This window comes from Ursus maritimus, unplaced genomic scaffold, assembly GCF_017311325.1.
Source record: "Ursus maritimus isolate PB19 unplaced genomic scaffold, ASM1731132v1 scaffold_8, whole genome shotgun sequence".
In the NCBI taxonomy this organism is placed as follows: Eukaryota; Metazoa; Chordata; class Mammalia; order Carnivora; family Ursidae; genus Ursus; species Ursus maritimus.
This window is the reverse complement of record NW_024426996.1, coordinates 66,724,132-66,740,366: the sequence shown is the minus strand read 5'-3', so window position 1 is coordinate 66,740,366 and position 16,235 is coordinate 66,724,132. Positions and strand designations below refer to the sequence as shown.

At 35.2% G+C, this 16,235-nt stretch overlaps 1 protein-coding gene across 2 annotated transcripts in view; it reads left to right on the top strand.

The window, feature by feature from the left end:
• SLIT2 (slit guidance ligand 2) overlaps window positions 1-16,235 on the top strand; it is a 344,854-nt gene that overhangs the window by 205,989 nt on the left and 122,630 nt on the right. For both annotated transcript variants that reach the window (XM_040625101.1, XM_040625100.1), the window contains exons 6-7: window positions 9,142-9,213; window positions 15,037-15,108. In XM_040625101.1, coding sequence (XP_040481035.1) covers window positions 9,142-9,213; window positions 15,037-15,108 — 144 coding nt within the window. The remainder of the gene's footprint in view (window positions 1-9,141; window positions 9,214-15,036; window positions 15,109-16,235) is intronic.

Below are 16,235 nucleotides of genomic sequence, written 5' to 3'. Positions count from 1 at the left end.
GGATGGCTACTGTTCTAATTCATTCAGAGAAGAAAAGAGAAAAAAGATGGGGCGCCTGGGAGGCGCAGTCGTTAAGCATCTGCCTTCAGCTCAGGGCATGATCCCCGCGTTGTGGGATCGAGCCCCACATCAGGCTCCTCCGCTGGAAGCCTGCTTCTTCCTCTCCCACTCCCCCTGCTTGTGTTCCCTCTCTCGCTGGCTGTCTCTCTCTGTCAAATAAATAAATAAAATCTTAAAAAAAAAAGAGAGAGAGAGAAACGAAGTCTAGACAGAAGAAATATGTTCCTTAGCTGCATTACTACGATACGACGATATTTTGTATAGAGCTGTCTAAATGCCCCATCTGATGCACTGTAACAGGTTTATTGGATTTACCACATTCAGGCCTTATTCGGAGCAAATTCTAGTTATCAGAAGATTTTCACTAGAAGCACTTACTCTAACCTTGTGGATTGGCTAAATACACTCAAGGCAGCATCTTGACAATATGAATTTGATGCTGTGAAAATTTTGCAAATTAGCAGATCTTACTCCTCTTCCTCCAGGCAAGCCACACTAAAACAATTCTAGGCAGATGGACATTTATCTTGCTCTTAAACATCTCCAAGGAGGAATTCCCAGAATTTTTTGGCTTATTGCTATTAACTTCTTAACTGGAATAAAACCCTATATATTTTATTTTGTTACCGAATTTTCTCCAGCTGCAATGTAAATCACTTTCTTTTTCCTGACATTTTAGATGGTGAGATCTGAGAATAACAAGATCATATTAAATACCAACTAAATTATAGTGTTTATAATAGTCACTGGCAGCACTTTTCCATAGTATTTACATCTGTTTTTAAATTCCCCACTCAAGTATGAATTAAACTATTGATGCCATATTATTACCAACTGATGCCTCACCAAAATGATAATCAATGTTTATATGATTTTTCCTTATAAACTTTCTATATGTGTTTAATTTATTGAAACACTGATGCAGTAAAACCTTATTGCCTTCTGATCAAATTTGGAATGAAGACATGTTATATTATTTAAACAATTTTGTTTACAAGTATCTGTGAGGTATTTCCATTAATTGAATAATTTAGGAGAATATTTAAATTAAGCCTTGCTTTATTGCTTGGACTTGTGAGCTTATTCTCTTTTCCAAGTCTCTTGAAAACATTCCTAGTTATAATTATCCCAAGTTTTAAGCAAAAAAAAATTGTACAAATATATGAACTTAAAAATTCAATAGATTGCTAGTTGCTATTCGTATCATAAAAGTAAATTTAACATATTTTTAGTTTCTTTAGTGAGCGCAACATAAACACTTAAAACAGTTAAATTCCAACATACATTATTTTAGATATACTTGTAATCACACCTGCTTTTTTCTTCTTTCATTTTGCAGTATGCCCTCAAAATGTACTCTGTGTTCCAGTCAAACTGTAATGTTTATTGTCTTTATAAAATACATGTCTTTCCATTTGCTTGTATATCCAGTTCTCTTAACCCTAAATGAGTTGTACCCACACCTTTTTAGGAAAACTGCCTCTAAAAAACAGGTTAGGGAAAATATTTATATTTATCCTTTTAAAAAATATTTAAATTCAATTTGTTACCATATAGTGTATTATTAGTTTCAGGGGTGGAATTTAGTGATCATCAGTCGCATGTTACACCCAGTGCTCATTACATCAAGTGCCCTCCTTACTGCCCATCACCCAATTACCCCACCCCCCCCCACCTCTCCTCTAGCAACACTTGGTGTGTTTCCTAGAGTTAAGAGTCTCTTATGGTTTGCCACCCTCTCTGTTTTCATCTTATTCTATTTTTCCTTTTTTAACATATATTAAATTATAGACAAGCGTCAGATTATAAGATGATTTAGCTTTGTTTTCTTTGAGCAAGGCATCATATTATTTGGGAAACAAACATCTATGGCCATGACTTTGTAGGAAACAAAGCATTCAATTTGGGTTGCAATGATTATTGGCAATAAGATTTGGCAAATGGTAAAGACAGAGTTAATCTATATGTTGTCATATAGCTATATTTATATTATTTAGAAATGTCATTTTTTTTCCTGGAACTCTGTCATCTTCGATTTATTTTATTGATGGATCCATTAAAACCCATAGAAGGAAAATCCACCATTCTAAACTAGGGACACAGAAAGTCTTCTGTATTTTACTTCATTTTTTACACTTCTCTAGTTTAAAGTACCTCTCTACTGGATACTTAATAACAACAAGGGAACAAGTTTTGCTCACATATTATAGAAACAATATGTAACAATTAGAAGAGTATATTATATATTTTACCTTGCAAATGCAAGACTTATTTTAACTTTGTCCTATAAGTTGTCATAATTGCAAATGATCTGTTGTAATCAGCTAGTTTTCATGTTTAGTTCATTGTATTTCTTACCATACTTATATACTTAGTATATTATCATAAAAATAAAATTCATTGATATCAAATTTAAATTGTATCTTTTGGTTCCCCTAGCTCCTTAGAATGTTTTCAGTAAACCTGAGGCTGAAGAGACTTTGAAGGGGAGATTGGTTTCTCACTCAAGGGGCCTGCTACCCTTTGAGTTAGATTAAATGCCACAGGTCTTCAGTGGGACGTAGAACCTTCTGACCAAACCTGTAGAGATGGCTCTTCATTTAGATAGACAGTAAGGAACTGAAGTTTCATTTCAAAGAACAGAGCTCCTCTTAACATCCAGAATGTTGTCTGTAGACATAGGGATAAACAACAGTTGTCTGGGTACTCAGCAGATGCTCTCAGTACCATGGGAACTGTCCGTGGTCCTGTAACCGGACTGGTTTGTACTCACTGTAAAAGCATCCTGAATTGTAATAATTCCTAACAACTATGATCAAGTTCACTACGACAACCTCTCCAACTTTTCATTTTGCTCTGTCTGTAGGTTGCCTTAGCATTTTCTTCAATGATATCATTCTATTATGTGAAAATGAATCTATATAACATATCTTCATAAACACTTTCCAAAACAAAATAAAACAAAAACAAAAACAAAAAAAACCCACACAAGACTATCTGATTGAGTAATTGGGAATCCAGCTTACATATGTATAAAAAAGAATTGGCGTGATCTTTCTATGGCTGCCGTGTTGTCCTTGAGATAGAACAGATCTTTCGTTTTCTTGCTTCCCCAACCCTGAACAGGCACACTTTGCTACCTCTGAATTATTACTGTCGTCTACTAATTGAATTTTGATCCAGTCTATATTCTCATTAGATAATTTTAACAGTGAAGACAGATTTGTTTTTATAAAGCAGTGTTTTTTAATCCTATCACTCCCTGTCTCAAAAATCATTCAGTTTATTAAAAACAACAACACTTTGTTTTGGCCCTATGGCAAAGCCTTGGGGATATAGCAGAATATTGTCATAGTTTTGTAGGTTCTGAAGAATGTAGACTCTTTCCTGAGAGAACAGTGGCTTTTATTGAATAGCATGTTCTCTTTAGATATTCTGCCTAGTCCTAACATCCTGACATCCACCCAGGCTCCCAGCCCCCTCTCCCAGTGAATCTGCACACAAGCTCTTTGCTCAAGCCATAATGGCCTCTCTCTTGCAGACATTCACTGTGAACATTGTAGAGCCTCTGCTCACAATTGTTCCTGATTGGGTCTTTTCCCTCCGCAGGGAATACCCACTTTTATTTTCTGTCTTTCTGGATTCCAGCTGTTTTGTAAGGTTCAGGTTTTTTCCTTCCTCACACAAGAGTACCTCAGCCTAGGGTAATCTGTTCCTTCCCTGACATTCTATAGCATTCTTTATATGCTGACTGCGTCTTTGAAATTTGGCCATCAGAGATTGAGCTGAAGCTTTCATTTGCAGAATGAATAGCTCCTGAATCTCTTTCCCTGGACACTTCCTATTGAGTGGGGGCTTCAGCAATACAAAGATTTAAATTTGAATCAAGATTTCACTACATATTTACTACCTACTTTGGATAAGTTATTAAACTTCTGTGAGCTTCATATTCTTTTCTGTAAAATCAGAATGATGAGAACATTTACCTTTTCAAGTTATTGTGAGGAATAATGAGATAGCATATCTACAGACCCTGCCATTTGCTATGCTTTCAATAAATGTAAGCAATTGTTATTGTCAGTTTCAGTTTCTACCACCTTTGACTGGTTTACAAGAGCTACTAGAATGTGAAGGGCTACTTAGTTGTTGTTCCTGCATTTTCTGGTACCATGTCTGTTAGAGCTTACCTTTTGCTTTTCCCTAATAAGTTAGCAAGTGGTTATAACTTTATACCATATATCATTCCAATAAAAACTGAGATTCTTTATTCCTGTGCAAAAAAACAAAAACAACAAAAAACCCACAGCATTTTGCTTGAAAGATTGCAAAAGGGCTAAATTCTCAAATAAATTATTTTGCATTCCTCAGGGGATAGTCCTTACTTTGTTTTATTCACAAATACCTGGGTTCACAGAGATGTGCTTTTATGCTGAGGTTAAATGACATGGTTGCTGAAACTTCGGCCTAGGTTGTTCATTCATATGGGTCAATTTATATTATTCTTATGTTCCCTATCCATTATAACTTAAATCTTGTACTGCTTCTTAAAAAGAGTCATTATTGGCATAAGATGTGTATATGTAGGCACTCATATTGACTTGAATTTTATACACATAGGGGAAGAAGTAGAACAGATCATGCCCATATCCTTAACAACATTTTTTCTCCCATTTGATATATATGTTTTATCAGGGTTCTTTCCAAATGGCAAAATGTTGTTACCCCTCCTATTGATTTGAATCACTTTGATATATTAAGTCAACTAAGCTTTTGAAGTTTGCCATTTATAGTAATATGAATATGAACTAAACTTCTATTTCTAGTACCTAAAAAAACCCTGGACAACTGGAGCATAGTTATAATACTTTTGCTGAAATACTGAGAGACTCTATCTGGCTTTAAAGTTATTTTTTAAAGATTTTATTTATTTATTTATTTGACACAGAGAGAAAGCCAGCGAGAGAGGGAACACAAGCAGGGGGAGTGGGAGAGGAAGAAGCAGGCACATAGTGGAGAAGCCTGCTGTGGGGCTCGATCCCAGAATGCTGGGATCACGCCCTGAGCCGAAGGCAGACGCTTAACGACTGCGCCACCCAGGCACCCTTGTTAAAGACTTTTTATGTTCAGTATTGTTTCAGAGTTAAGTAAATTTTATGGTGTTCTAATACTTACAAAAAGAAAATCAGTTGGTAATAAGATCTTATTACTCGGATGCTGCAGTGCATATATATATATATTTTTTTTTTTCTGAGTGCAATATGAATTTTCTATGGGTAAGGACAAAACCAAATGAAGTTAATGCAAGAAGGTGAGTTTTATACATGTAATTCAAACACAGTATGTATCCAAATTTTAATAACTGAAAACAGGAAATCCCAGAAAAAAACGTAAAAAGTAACAGAATGCAGTATCTCTGGTTATATTTCATGATGCCAAGTAAGCTAATGTTCAGCCTTTCTGTTACTTAATATGCCTGTTCATAAAATTTATATTTAGCAGCATTATATATTATTTCTCATGCCTAGAATTAATCAAAATCTGAAACTAGGCTAAATCATTTTTTGTGTTAAAGAAAATCAGATCTGCTTTAGAAACTTCATGTGTGCGAGGCTCAGAGTAACACCTCTTGATAGAGAGATGCTGCGTTATCAAAGACTGAATTTACCAGGTCTAGGAAAAATTAAAGCGAGCAATCTATGTTATTCTAGAACACTGTAAGAGAAATAGTGACCAATGAAAAGAGAATCATAGAATGTTAATGCTAAAAGACATCTTGAAGGTTTCTGTTCTTTTTAACATCATCATTTTCATGAAATTAAAGATAAAGCACTTGCTTCAGAGTGCACCTTTACAAGCTAGGACAGTGAAGGATCAGATAGAGATGGAATTTGGAATTCGATCAGAAACAGAGGAGATTGGAGGTAGGAAACATAGAAGAGAAGCCACAAAATTTGTGCTAAGGATATGTTGGCTGAAGGTCTAAAAGAAATCTCCGATAATACTATCTATGCCATTCTTTCTTTCCAGAAAATAAGTGCTAGCTTGCTTCCCTGTGGGATGTGACCCCTGTACCAGGAAGGGATCCTGAAGCTGTCCCTAATGTATCTTAGTGCCCTTATTATCCAAAGATCAACAAATTTACCCTATGTTTGGCTGAATAATTGTAATACTACTTTTTGAAAAAGTGAAAAAAAAACCCTCTCCTCTTACTAATGCCTTAATTCAGAATAATTTCATTGCACAATTGGAAATCACATCTAAACAGAATCAGTCTGTCACTAAATGCATGGCTGAGAACAGATCCTTTCCTGTTTAGAAAGCAGAATTTCCCGGGCTTGGAAAGGTGGTAGAAAAGGAAGTGAACTGAATGAGAGAAACAAGGTGCAGAAAAATAGTCCAGAATCCCTGAAATAAAGTATGCTTTTGCATGGTTTTGACGCTCTTTATCTTGAATCATATACAGACAAATGGAGGTTTGTGCAGAGAGATTTTCTCATGAGCAGTCAAAGCAGGAACGACACTTTGCTTCAACATTTCTTTCAATATAACGAAATCCACCAGTTGATGAAAAAATTATTCATTTTGATTGTCCTTTCATACAAGGAACTTCATACAATACCTTCATTTTCAGAAGATTGATAGCCTGAGACATGTTGGCATTTGGAAAACTTTTAAGGAAAACTTTGGTCCTATGAGAGCCAAATATTCTTAATGCTTTAGCACCAAGAAGGACTTAGATTTCTGTTAAGAATCAGAAGAAGCATGTAACTACGAGCAATGTTGAAGAGGGATGAAATTACCAAAGTTTACAGCAATGTTTCAACTTCTGGTGGTATAGGGAAAGTAATCTGCTTTCCAGTCCCTGTAGAACAAGATTTGCTTGAGTGCTTTCTGGCATGTTAGGGCTTCCCCTTTGTGTATAGTATGCATGATTTAAAAGAAGCAGTGTCAGCACTGATTTATACATTGACAGCTAAGGATAATAAGATATGGGCAAACATACAGCTCACCCTTTTACAGATTAACCTGGAGACTGCATTAGGCAAATTTGATAGCATTAAAAGATTTTGCCAATTTGTCTGGAAACAATTTCTCTTTTGTAGTGTGTCAAGGGTAACACTTCATGCCATTGTACTAATTTAAATGGCTTTGATAAATTGTTCAAGAGGTTAGAGAATAGTAGTGTAGATATATATTTAGCACTTTAAAATAAAAAGGCTGTTAACTTAATTGTTAAATGAATTTAATCTGTAAAAATCAAAAGTGCTCAAGAATGTAAGTGTTTTCTTGGAACCACAGCAGCCATATTACATCATGAAGCTTTAAAAGTCTTCTTAGAAAATAAAATTATCCTTCTGCATTACTTCCTAATAAGTAGAAATGCTTTAAGCTATTACAGTAGCATGGATGGTACCTATTATTTGGGGAAAGCCTTAGTTTATAAAAGCAATAAAACCATATCTTCTCCAGAGTTGGCCTTTTTTTTGTGTTGCATGTCCTAGATTGTACCATTTGCATGACATCAAGGTAGTCTGTATCCCCTAGAGACCTTCTTAAAAATGAGATGTATATTTCATGAGACATTCTCTATGTACATAATTTCTAAAGTAAGGATTTTGAAGAGGCCCCTCTGAAAGTCACTGAATTAAATCATTGCACCTTAATTCAGTAGCCTTGTGAGAGAAACAGCTATTTTATGGGAATGTTGAAACAATTCTTTAAGAACACACCTCAAACGTGAATTGGCCCTTTCGGTGAATTTCGCACTTGAAATGAGGACAAGATTCATTTGTATTATGATCATAGTCTTAGCTCTGTACATCTGTATTCCCTCCCAGTGCATGGAGAACTGACAACTCACCTGACTATTTCATCAAACATTTTGTTTCTGTCTCAAGTGAAGCATTAAAATACTTTTCTTTACTGGAATAATAATATTGCTAAGCATCAAGCTGCTAGACTTAAATGACAACGGCTTATTTGTTGAAAAAAGAATTTAAAATAAAATAAAGATAGGACAGATGGGATTTAGTACTTAGCTGTGTATTTCAACCAAATAAATGCCTTAGCATGGATAAAGGAAATTTTAATTCCAAAATCAGGGGCAGGAAAAAACTGACTTAACCAAGTTTGGAGTAACTTTGTCTTTTCATCTTTGAATTATAACAAATGAGTGCTCAAACTCCAAGAGAAGATTCATTTGTTTGCGTTTTGTACTATTTAGAAGGAACTGATAAAGCTTTTAAACTTATTACCATCGATACATGTAGTGTTTCAATGATGTTGCTGCAGTATGCGTTCTTCGCATTTGCAGCTAAAATTCGCATCTTTGAGAAGAACAAAAAGACAGATGAATTTCTTAATACTCTATTACTTATTTTCTGGAAATTTGGGGAGTTTCTTAACTGGACAGTATGCCGTATTTACAGTGTAGAGAATTCACATATAATGACACACGGTGCAAATCAGGGAAATAGTGGAGCTGAATGCAGAAAACGGCTTGCTTTCTAAAGTGTATTCCTGTTTGGGAATAGCAGGGAGGTCTGTGGGACCTCATTTCTCTCTCTCGATTGGGAGTTCTCGAAGGAAAACTGCTTTTAAAAAAAGGAAACCTAAAAGTAGTCTTGCTCTTTCTTGCCAAGGATAGTGAAATTAACATGCAGCTGGGCTTCTCTGATAAATGGATTCTGTTAGGTCACTGAGGGGGTGCATGTGACATTAAGTGATTTAGAGTCCTTTACCTTAATGAAATTGTTTCAGCAAGATGACGCTGAAAGCTCTTAATGGATAGCTTTTCTTGATGTAATGAAATTGCATTCCTATGGCATTTAATATAAGGTGCAGTTATTATTTACTGGAGCTTTCCAAGGGCTGCTATTTGCACGGACAGTTCCGAACAAAAAGAGATCTCAGTAGCGGCACCGAGGCCAGAATGGCTTGTGACATTCTTAAGCAGATGAGTGTATTCGTGAGAGCATTTCAGTAGCTCGCCAGGGCTTCCAAGACCCTTCAGGAGACTTCCTTTCACCCAACCCTGCTAGTCTTCAGCCTTTTACATATATTCTTCTAATCTGTTTACAGGCAACTGGATTACAACCAGATCAGCTGTATTGAAGATGGGGCATTTAGGGCTCTGCGGGACCTGGAAGTGCTGTAAGTGTTGCTTCTTTCTCTTACTCTTCTGAACGGGAGCTTTGTGTCTGGGGAGCGCTGATGTGGGAGCATATCTGCTAGCTCAAAACCTTGTGTCAAAATGGTCTCTTATAAAGATACTTACATAACTCCTGGGGAATACACAGGAGACTTGAAATGTGTGTGCACACCACCATGGGTATCATTTCTGTATGTTTAGGTAAAAATGTCTATTGAAGAAGGACATTCAGATGTTCACAATACTGTTCTTGACGTGTTTCTCCTTATAACACAATATTCTCAGTCACAGGATCTGTGAGAATTCCTAGAATTGCTAAATATTAAGATAAAATCAGTTGTGTTGGAAAAATGACAACAAAAAAAAATAGACCTCTTTAGTCGCTGATAAGTTGGAATATTTTACAGGTGCCATGCAATGGAAAGACATTTTCTCATTTTAAGATGTCATTTTTAACGGGATAAAGCATTTATTGAAAGGTGATTTTGTGATCTCCTTCCCAATTTTAAGAACCTGCCCATTGGGTCCATTTTAAAGTCTTCACTACTGACTTAGTAAAGCACAGCATGCAGATCTGAATTGTAATTGGCATCCTCTCCTTTCCTTGCTGGGTAGACATGGCTGACAAAATGGTTAGAGGCAACTGAGTAATCTCTACAGATCTTTGACTTGGTAAAATAATTGTGATGAAATTATTCTGATGAAAAATAATTTTAATATAAACTGGAGTAACTAAAGTGTTTGAAGTCGCCTGTACATTTCTGGGATTTTTTTTTCCAGCCAGAGATTCACAAGTCTAGCTTTTAAAATACATTTGCAGATTTCTCCCCCAAATAAAATATTTTTCTCTGCTATAATTCTTCCCTGACTAAATTTATTCAGAATCCAAAATTGAGTTAAATGTGAACAGGTTTTGAATTTTTAGTCCATGTGGTAAAAGTTATCCAGGAATCATGAAATCCTCCCGAAAAAAAAAGATTCCATTACTTTATAAATTGAGTTTGAGGAACAGAATGTAATTCTGAAAAAAGTTTGATGTTTCGACAAAATAGCTCATTTTAGCAATATTTTCTATATGATTTTGATTTTAATTTTCAAGTAAATGCATAGAATTTCTAGCTGCATAATGTGCAAAGTTACTAATTATTTTTAAGGACCTAACATAAGAATTCGTTGATTGAGATAATTTGTTACAAGAATATATGCTGTTGTCTATCCACATGAGAAGTCACCTTTATTTCTGTTGATAACAGTCTAACTTTTTCTCCAAGAAAAACATTCAAAGTGCTTATCATACACAGTGTAGTTATAAGGCCACTTTTTATTTGTGTCCTAGACCCATTCAGATACAAAGCTCACTGCTGCTATTTCGGAGTCAGAATAATTAGGCTGCAACTATGATTTCATGGTAGTAGTCTGATGACAAAACCACCGTCAATGTCATAAACTTGGTATATGAAGAGACTACCATGGGTGTTACTTAGTTGAACGGAGCTGATCAAGCCAAAAATGTGTTACTAAGTCAGTGCATCTAACTAGGAGTAGAAATAACACCAAAAATTTTACGGAAAATTTGCTAAATATTTTAGGTGGACTAAAATCCCATAAAGTACTTTGTTGTTAATTAAAAGAGCTTAAATACTTATTAGATATGAAATAATTCATATACAAAATATATTGAATATATATTGGGTGTATATAAGTGTGCATATAGAGAGAGAGCGAGAGAGAGAGGAAGATACGCATACACACACACAGTACCCGCTCTGTGCCGAGCGCTGTGCTAGACACTGAAAACTCTTTACCCACAAATACAATAACTGTTCATTTGATTCATCTGCTTATTTGTTCTAAAGTAATATCACCGTTTTTAGGAGAGTAAGTTCATGAAAACACAATCACCACATACATTGTGTTTGGCATGTTAGCAAAATATCTAAAAGGTGACTTGAAACTACTATCTTGAAACACACCAAAGAATGAAAAATGTCTTATGATTCATGGAGTTAAAATCTAAATCCACAGTGTTAGGAACTCTTTTGAGGACCTTAATATATAGGTTTCAAAGAGATATTTAATGATCAGAACTTGCTATAAAGAAATAATTAAAATGAGTACATGATACAAGAAAATGTGAATTTCTTTAGAAATGACTTAAATATTTTATATCAAAACTTGATAGTCAAGCAGACATTCTTTTAACATGTGTGAATTTTTTAAATCCACATAGTTCATACAACCTTTAAAGAAATTAAGTGATGAAAAATTTAAGGCTAATTGGATAAAGTACTCAAAAGACTGGGATTTATCAAGCCCAAATCTCTTGCTGAGTAAATCAAAAGTTCTTGTGTTGTAAACTTTTTTATAGAAGTTTCCAGAAAGAAAGTTGTCTGTTTTGCTATTTTTACCGTGTATGACTCTTTACAGTGCTTCTTCTTATGTGGAACTAATGAAGGATTAATTGATTTGCAAATCACCTTAAATTTAAAGTCCCAATGTTTCAAGTTTTTGTTGGTTTTTTTTTTTTTTTTTTAATTCTGGGTCCGTGAGCCATTCGTGAACGTATGATTACACTGAGGCAAAACAGGAGAAGATGAAAGTAATCATCCTGGGCCACTGATGAAAATTTGTTAAATTAAGATATATATTAGGGCAGAGAGAGTGAATAAAGTTTAAGAAGGAAAAGTCCAGGTAAATGAAAGCAGGCGGAGGCAGTTTATCACTTGTATATTGATGGAAACCAGGCAAATTGTGGAATTCTGATTGACATGATTCAGAAATGTTTATTTAAAAAAATGTTTATCTTTTTAATATGAAGATACAATCTCAAAAATAACATTGGAAACTAAATCTAGATCAATGTTTTCTGTTTCTTTGGACAGCAGATTCAGAAATGAAATATATTCCTTAAGTTGCTAGCTTTGTATGTTTTTTTTTCCTTTTTCCATAAAATAGGCATAATTTTATTTAATTGAGATGTAGAGATTCGTAGCCATAAAATTTCAGACTCTCTGCCAAATACCGTGCTGAGCACTAAGGGAATAAGAAAAGAATAAATCAAGATCTAAGTCTGAGAGGACCTACATGATTACCAAGACTCACATTTTGTGTTTACACATAAAGATATCCTTTGTACAAGAAAATATTCTCATTACAAAGACAAAATCTTGAGGTTGATCATAGAAATACACTTTCATATAGGAGAAAGTGTTCTCAAATAAAGAAGGACGATAGATAAATTTGTATTATTTCAGAGGAGGAATTGATCATGACCATAGCATATACATGACACCAGACATAATTAACACATACTTATTATTAATTTTAAAATAACTTAATTTCATTGGTTCCACATACTGCTCCATTACCAGACATGAATATCAGTATTGTTTTGCCAGCATCAATACTGAACAAAAAATACTGAGATAATTTATTTCTTCAGTTGTGTTATGCAAAGTAACATTTTGAGAAAAGACTCCAAGCTTATAGGCATCAATTTCAGCATTCAATCAAAGCTCTCTTTTGTGTGGAATCATAAGAAATTATAGTTCAAAATTAATGCATGTCTGCTGCATGTGAATTACTTTAAAAAAAATGTTATCCCTCAAGTCACATTTCAGTATGTTATGTACGCTAAAGATTTTAGCATATAAAGTCAGCATAAATTTTGAGGGTGGGAAAAGGGGTCATTTGAAAGCAAATCCCTTTGAGAAGTGAAACCTTTTAGTTCAAACATCAGGATATATTTTAATGGCGTTTGAAAAAAAAATCTCATTTCACTTGAGTACAGAAAAATGCTACAGGCTTTTAGATAACATGAACCAACCAATTCGGTGCTTTATAGGGTCCTTCATAAAGTGGGTTTTTTTTTTTTCTTATGCAACTTAATTCAAATCGCTTGGATTAGTCCTTCTATCATTCAATACATTGCAAAGCTGCGTAGGAAAGAAAGTCGGCGTGTTCCAGATCTGTAGCCGCTGTGCCCTGCTTCACCGAGAAGTTTAAGTGCCCCTGAACACCCCGAATCACACCATTAACAACTGCAGCTTCCAGCTGGCCAAAAGCGGCCTCGCAAATGTATCTCGCTCAGTCCAAACGACTCAGTTCACGGACTCTTTGAAATATCTGAATTAGTTGCCAGTATTTAAAAGTTGGGAGGATAGAGGCGAAATTTTCCATTTCTGGCTTCTCCTGGGAAAATCTGATTGTTTGGCAGCCTTCCATTACATAGCAGAGCAGCAGTCCCTCAGAGCTGAATATTAGCTGCTACAACGGAGTATCATCGCTAGCTTACCAAGGGCTTCCTGGTTCCCAGCTGTCTGCCTGCTCCTCTCCATCTCTTTTTCCCCATCCTGTGTCCTTTTCTGTACGTACAACCTGCTTCTCTCCTTGTATGTCCCCTGCCTGGCTTCCACTGGCAAGAGGATTTGCAAAGTCTACTCTAAACCTTTCTCCATGATCAAATGTCATCCACCAGCCATTGATCCCTTCGTCTTGCCTCCTTCAGCAACTTGCATGCTTTCCTCACCCCGCTATCCTGTCTTCTCTATCCTGGAATCATTTTCCATCTTTGCACTGCACAAACACAGCCCTGGGGTAGCTGTCTTGTCCCTTTCTTGTCACAGCCAGACTTCCCTGAAGGGAGGGGGAAAAAAAAACCCTCTACTTAATATTATTAACTCAAAGTTTTTATAATTTGTGTACTTCATCTCCCCCAGTTGGGCTATATGCTACTTTAAGACAGGGGGTGCCTGGGTGGCTCAGTCATTAAGCTTCTGCCTTTGGCTCAAGGCTTGATCCCAGAGTCCTGGGATTGAGCCCCATATCAGGCTCCTCCGCTAGGAGCCTGCTTCTTCCTCTCCCACTCCCCCTGCCTGTGTTCCCTCTCTCGCTGGCTGTCTCTCTCTCTGTCAAATAAATAAATAAAATCTTAAAAAAAAAAAAAAAGACAGGTTTTATGCCTGATTTATTTTTATACCATTCCATGTTGCCCTAAAATTAAGAACCATTTAGGAAATACTAGATGAATGAATGGGTAGTAGTCTTAGTGGAAATAGCCAAAATAATACAACAAACAGTGCCTGTATTAGGGGAAAAACAGGAACAATTTGAACCAAGAAATAATTATGCTTATTTTCACCATCTCTGCCTTGACCACCCATCTTCTTGACTCCAGCATCAAGAAACCGTGATCAGTACCACATCACAGTAAGCAAAGGACAAGATAGGTGCCTGCAACATAAAACCATTAGAATGTATTAAGCTTTTAATAAACTGCTACAGCCTGACACTTTATCCCTATCCAATGCAAATACAAAATACAGATCTCGTTCTTGGTACTCAAATTTCAACAGCAGCGTGGCCAATGTCCACAATAAAGAATACTTAGCAGGAGTCTTTGGGAGATTTCAAGTATCTTCATTTACTCATGACACTAATTACACACAGTGCCCCTCTAAGGAAATGCAACAGCTCGATTTTACTGCCTGTTGACTGTCTCTTGTTAATTCCGTAAGCAGTGTCGTAAATACACAGGCATTCATGCACATGGTGCTTAACACAACATGTGAATAGTCTAAGATATTATGGCTAAAGACATAAATCTGTCATAAATATTTGATAAAACTGAATGAACAGGAATATGTTAAAGTATAACGTTTATTTATCATATTGCTTATAATATAGGGTATTCTTTATGCCGTCTCTACCACATGGTTGTCCCGCATAAGCATAATCGCAAGGAGTTTTCTCTATATTAATATATAGAATGATCAATGAATTTTCATTATCTAAAATGTCTCACTTCTTTTTTTTTTATTCTACAGCACTCTCAACAATAACAACATTACTAGACTTTCTGTGGCAAGTTTCAACCATATGCCTAAACTTAGGACTTTGTAAGTAGCCACAATATATATATATATAAAGGTCAATTTAATCAATTAAGGGTTCCCCTAAAGTATTATTTTTCATAAACAAAGAACAGGATCATGAGTTCATTATGGGATAGAGAAGGAAAACACCACTTTTTAAAAAAGTGCTAGGTATGATATTTCAATAAATGAGCTATCATTGTGAAACACGAAAGCTTTCTTTTAAATGATATGCATTATGGGAAGTTGGGGGGAACGTTTACTTGGAGCTCTTGTGGAGGTCACATTTCATTAAGAAATGTAAGACTCCTTGATTGGCTGTCAGAAATGATAAATGGTAAATCTTTATGATTTTATTACTGTACACCAAGCAGACCTAATAAAGCTAAACTTGATCTCCTACATTCTTTGTAATGTAAAATTACAGCATAACCCTCCAGTCCTTCTGTAACTAAGGTTGTGGCATCATTTATATTTAAAAATATCTTTTCAGGAGATGAACATTAAAATATCTTAGGTGAATACAAACTTGTTCTCTAATAAAGTATTTGCTACAGCTATTTTTTTTTTTTTCCTGTTGGAGGAAAATTAATCCTTAAAGCCCAGGGTGGGGATAGTTAGTTAAAGCATTTTCAGAGATAAGTCTCATTTGAACTGGGTTAAAGAATCACCCTGGCCTCAAAAATATGTTATATACAACATGTGGGAAATGGTGAGAAACAGAAGTAAAGCACTGAAATTCTTGGGGAAAGAAAATGTGTTTTTAAGTAGGATATAAATATAGATGTTTATTGGTTTTCAAAATAATTTTCAGTTTACGGTAGTTTATAACTGGAAATATATTACATTTATTTTTTCTCTTTAATGGAAAATCATTTGAATTGCCAGCTTTTTAATGAATTGGGTAATACCAATCTAAATGTCCTTTTTTTGGGTCACTAAAAGGTGGTGCTGTATGTATGATACAACACATCATTATCATTTCCTTGGAATATCATTTAACAAAATAAAGGAATTCTAAAAGTATGCAGATATAACATAAATTTCGTTTTCTTAGTGCACCTTATCTGGCCAAATGAACGGACCAGTGCACTCAGACTGTATTTGATGAAATTCATTTCTTAATCATTAACTTTAGCTAATTTTTTAAA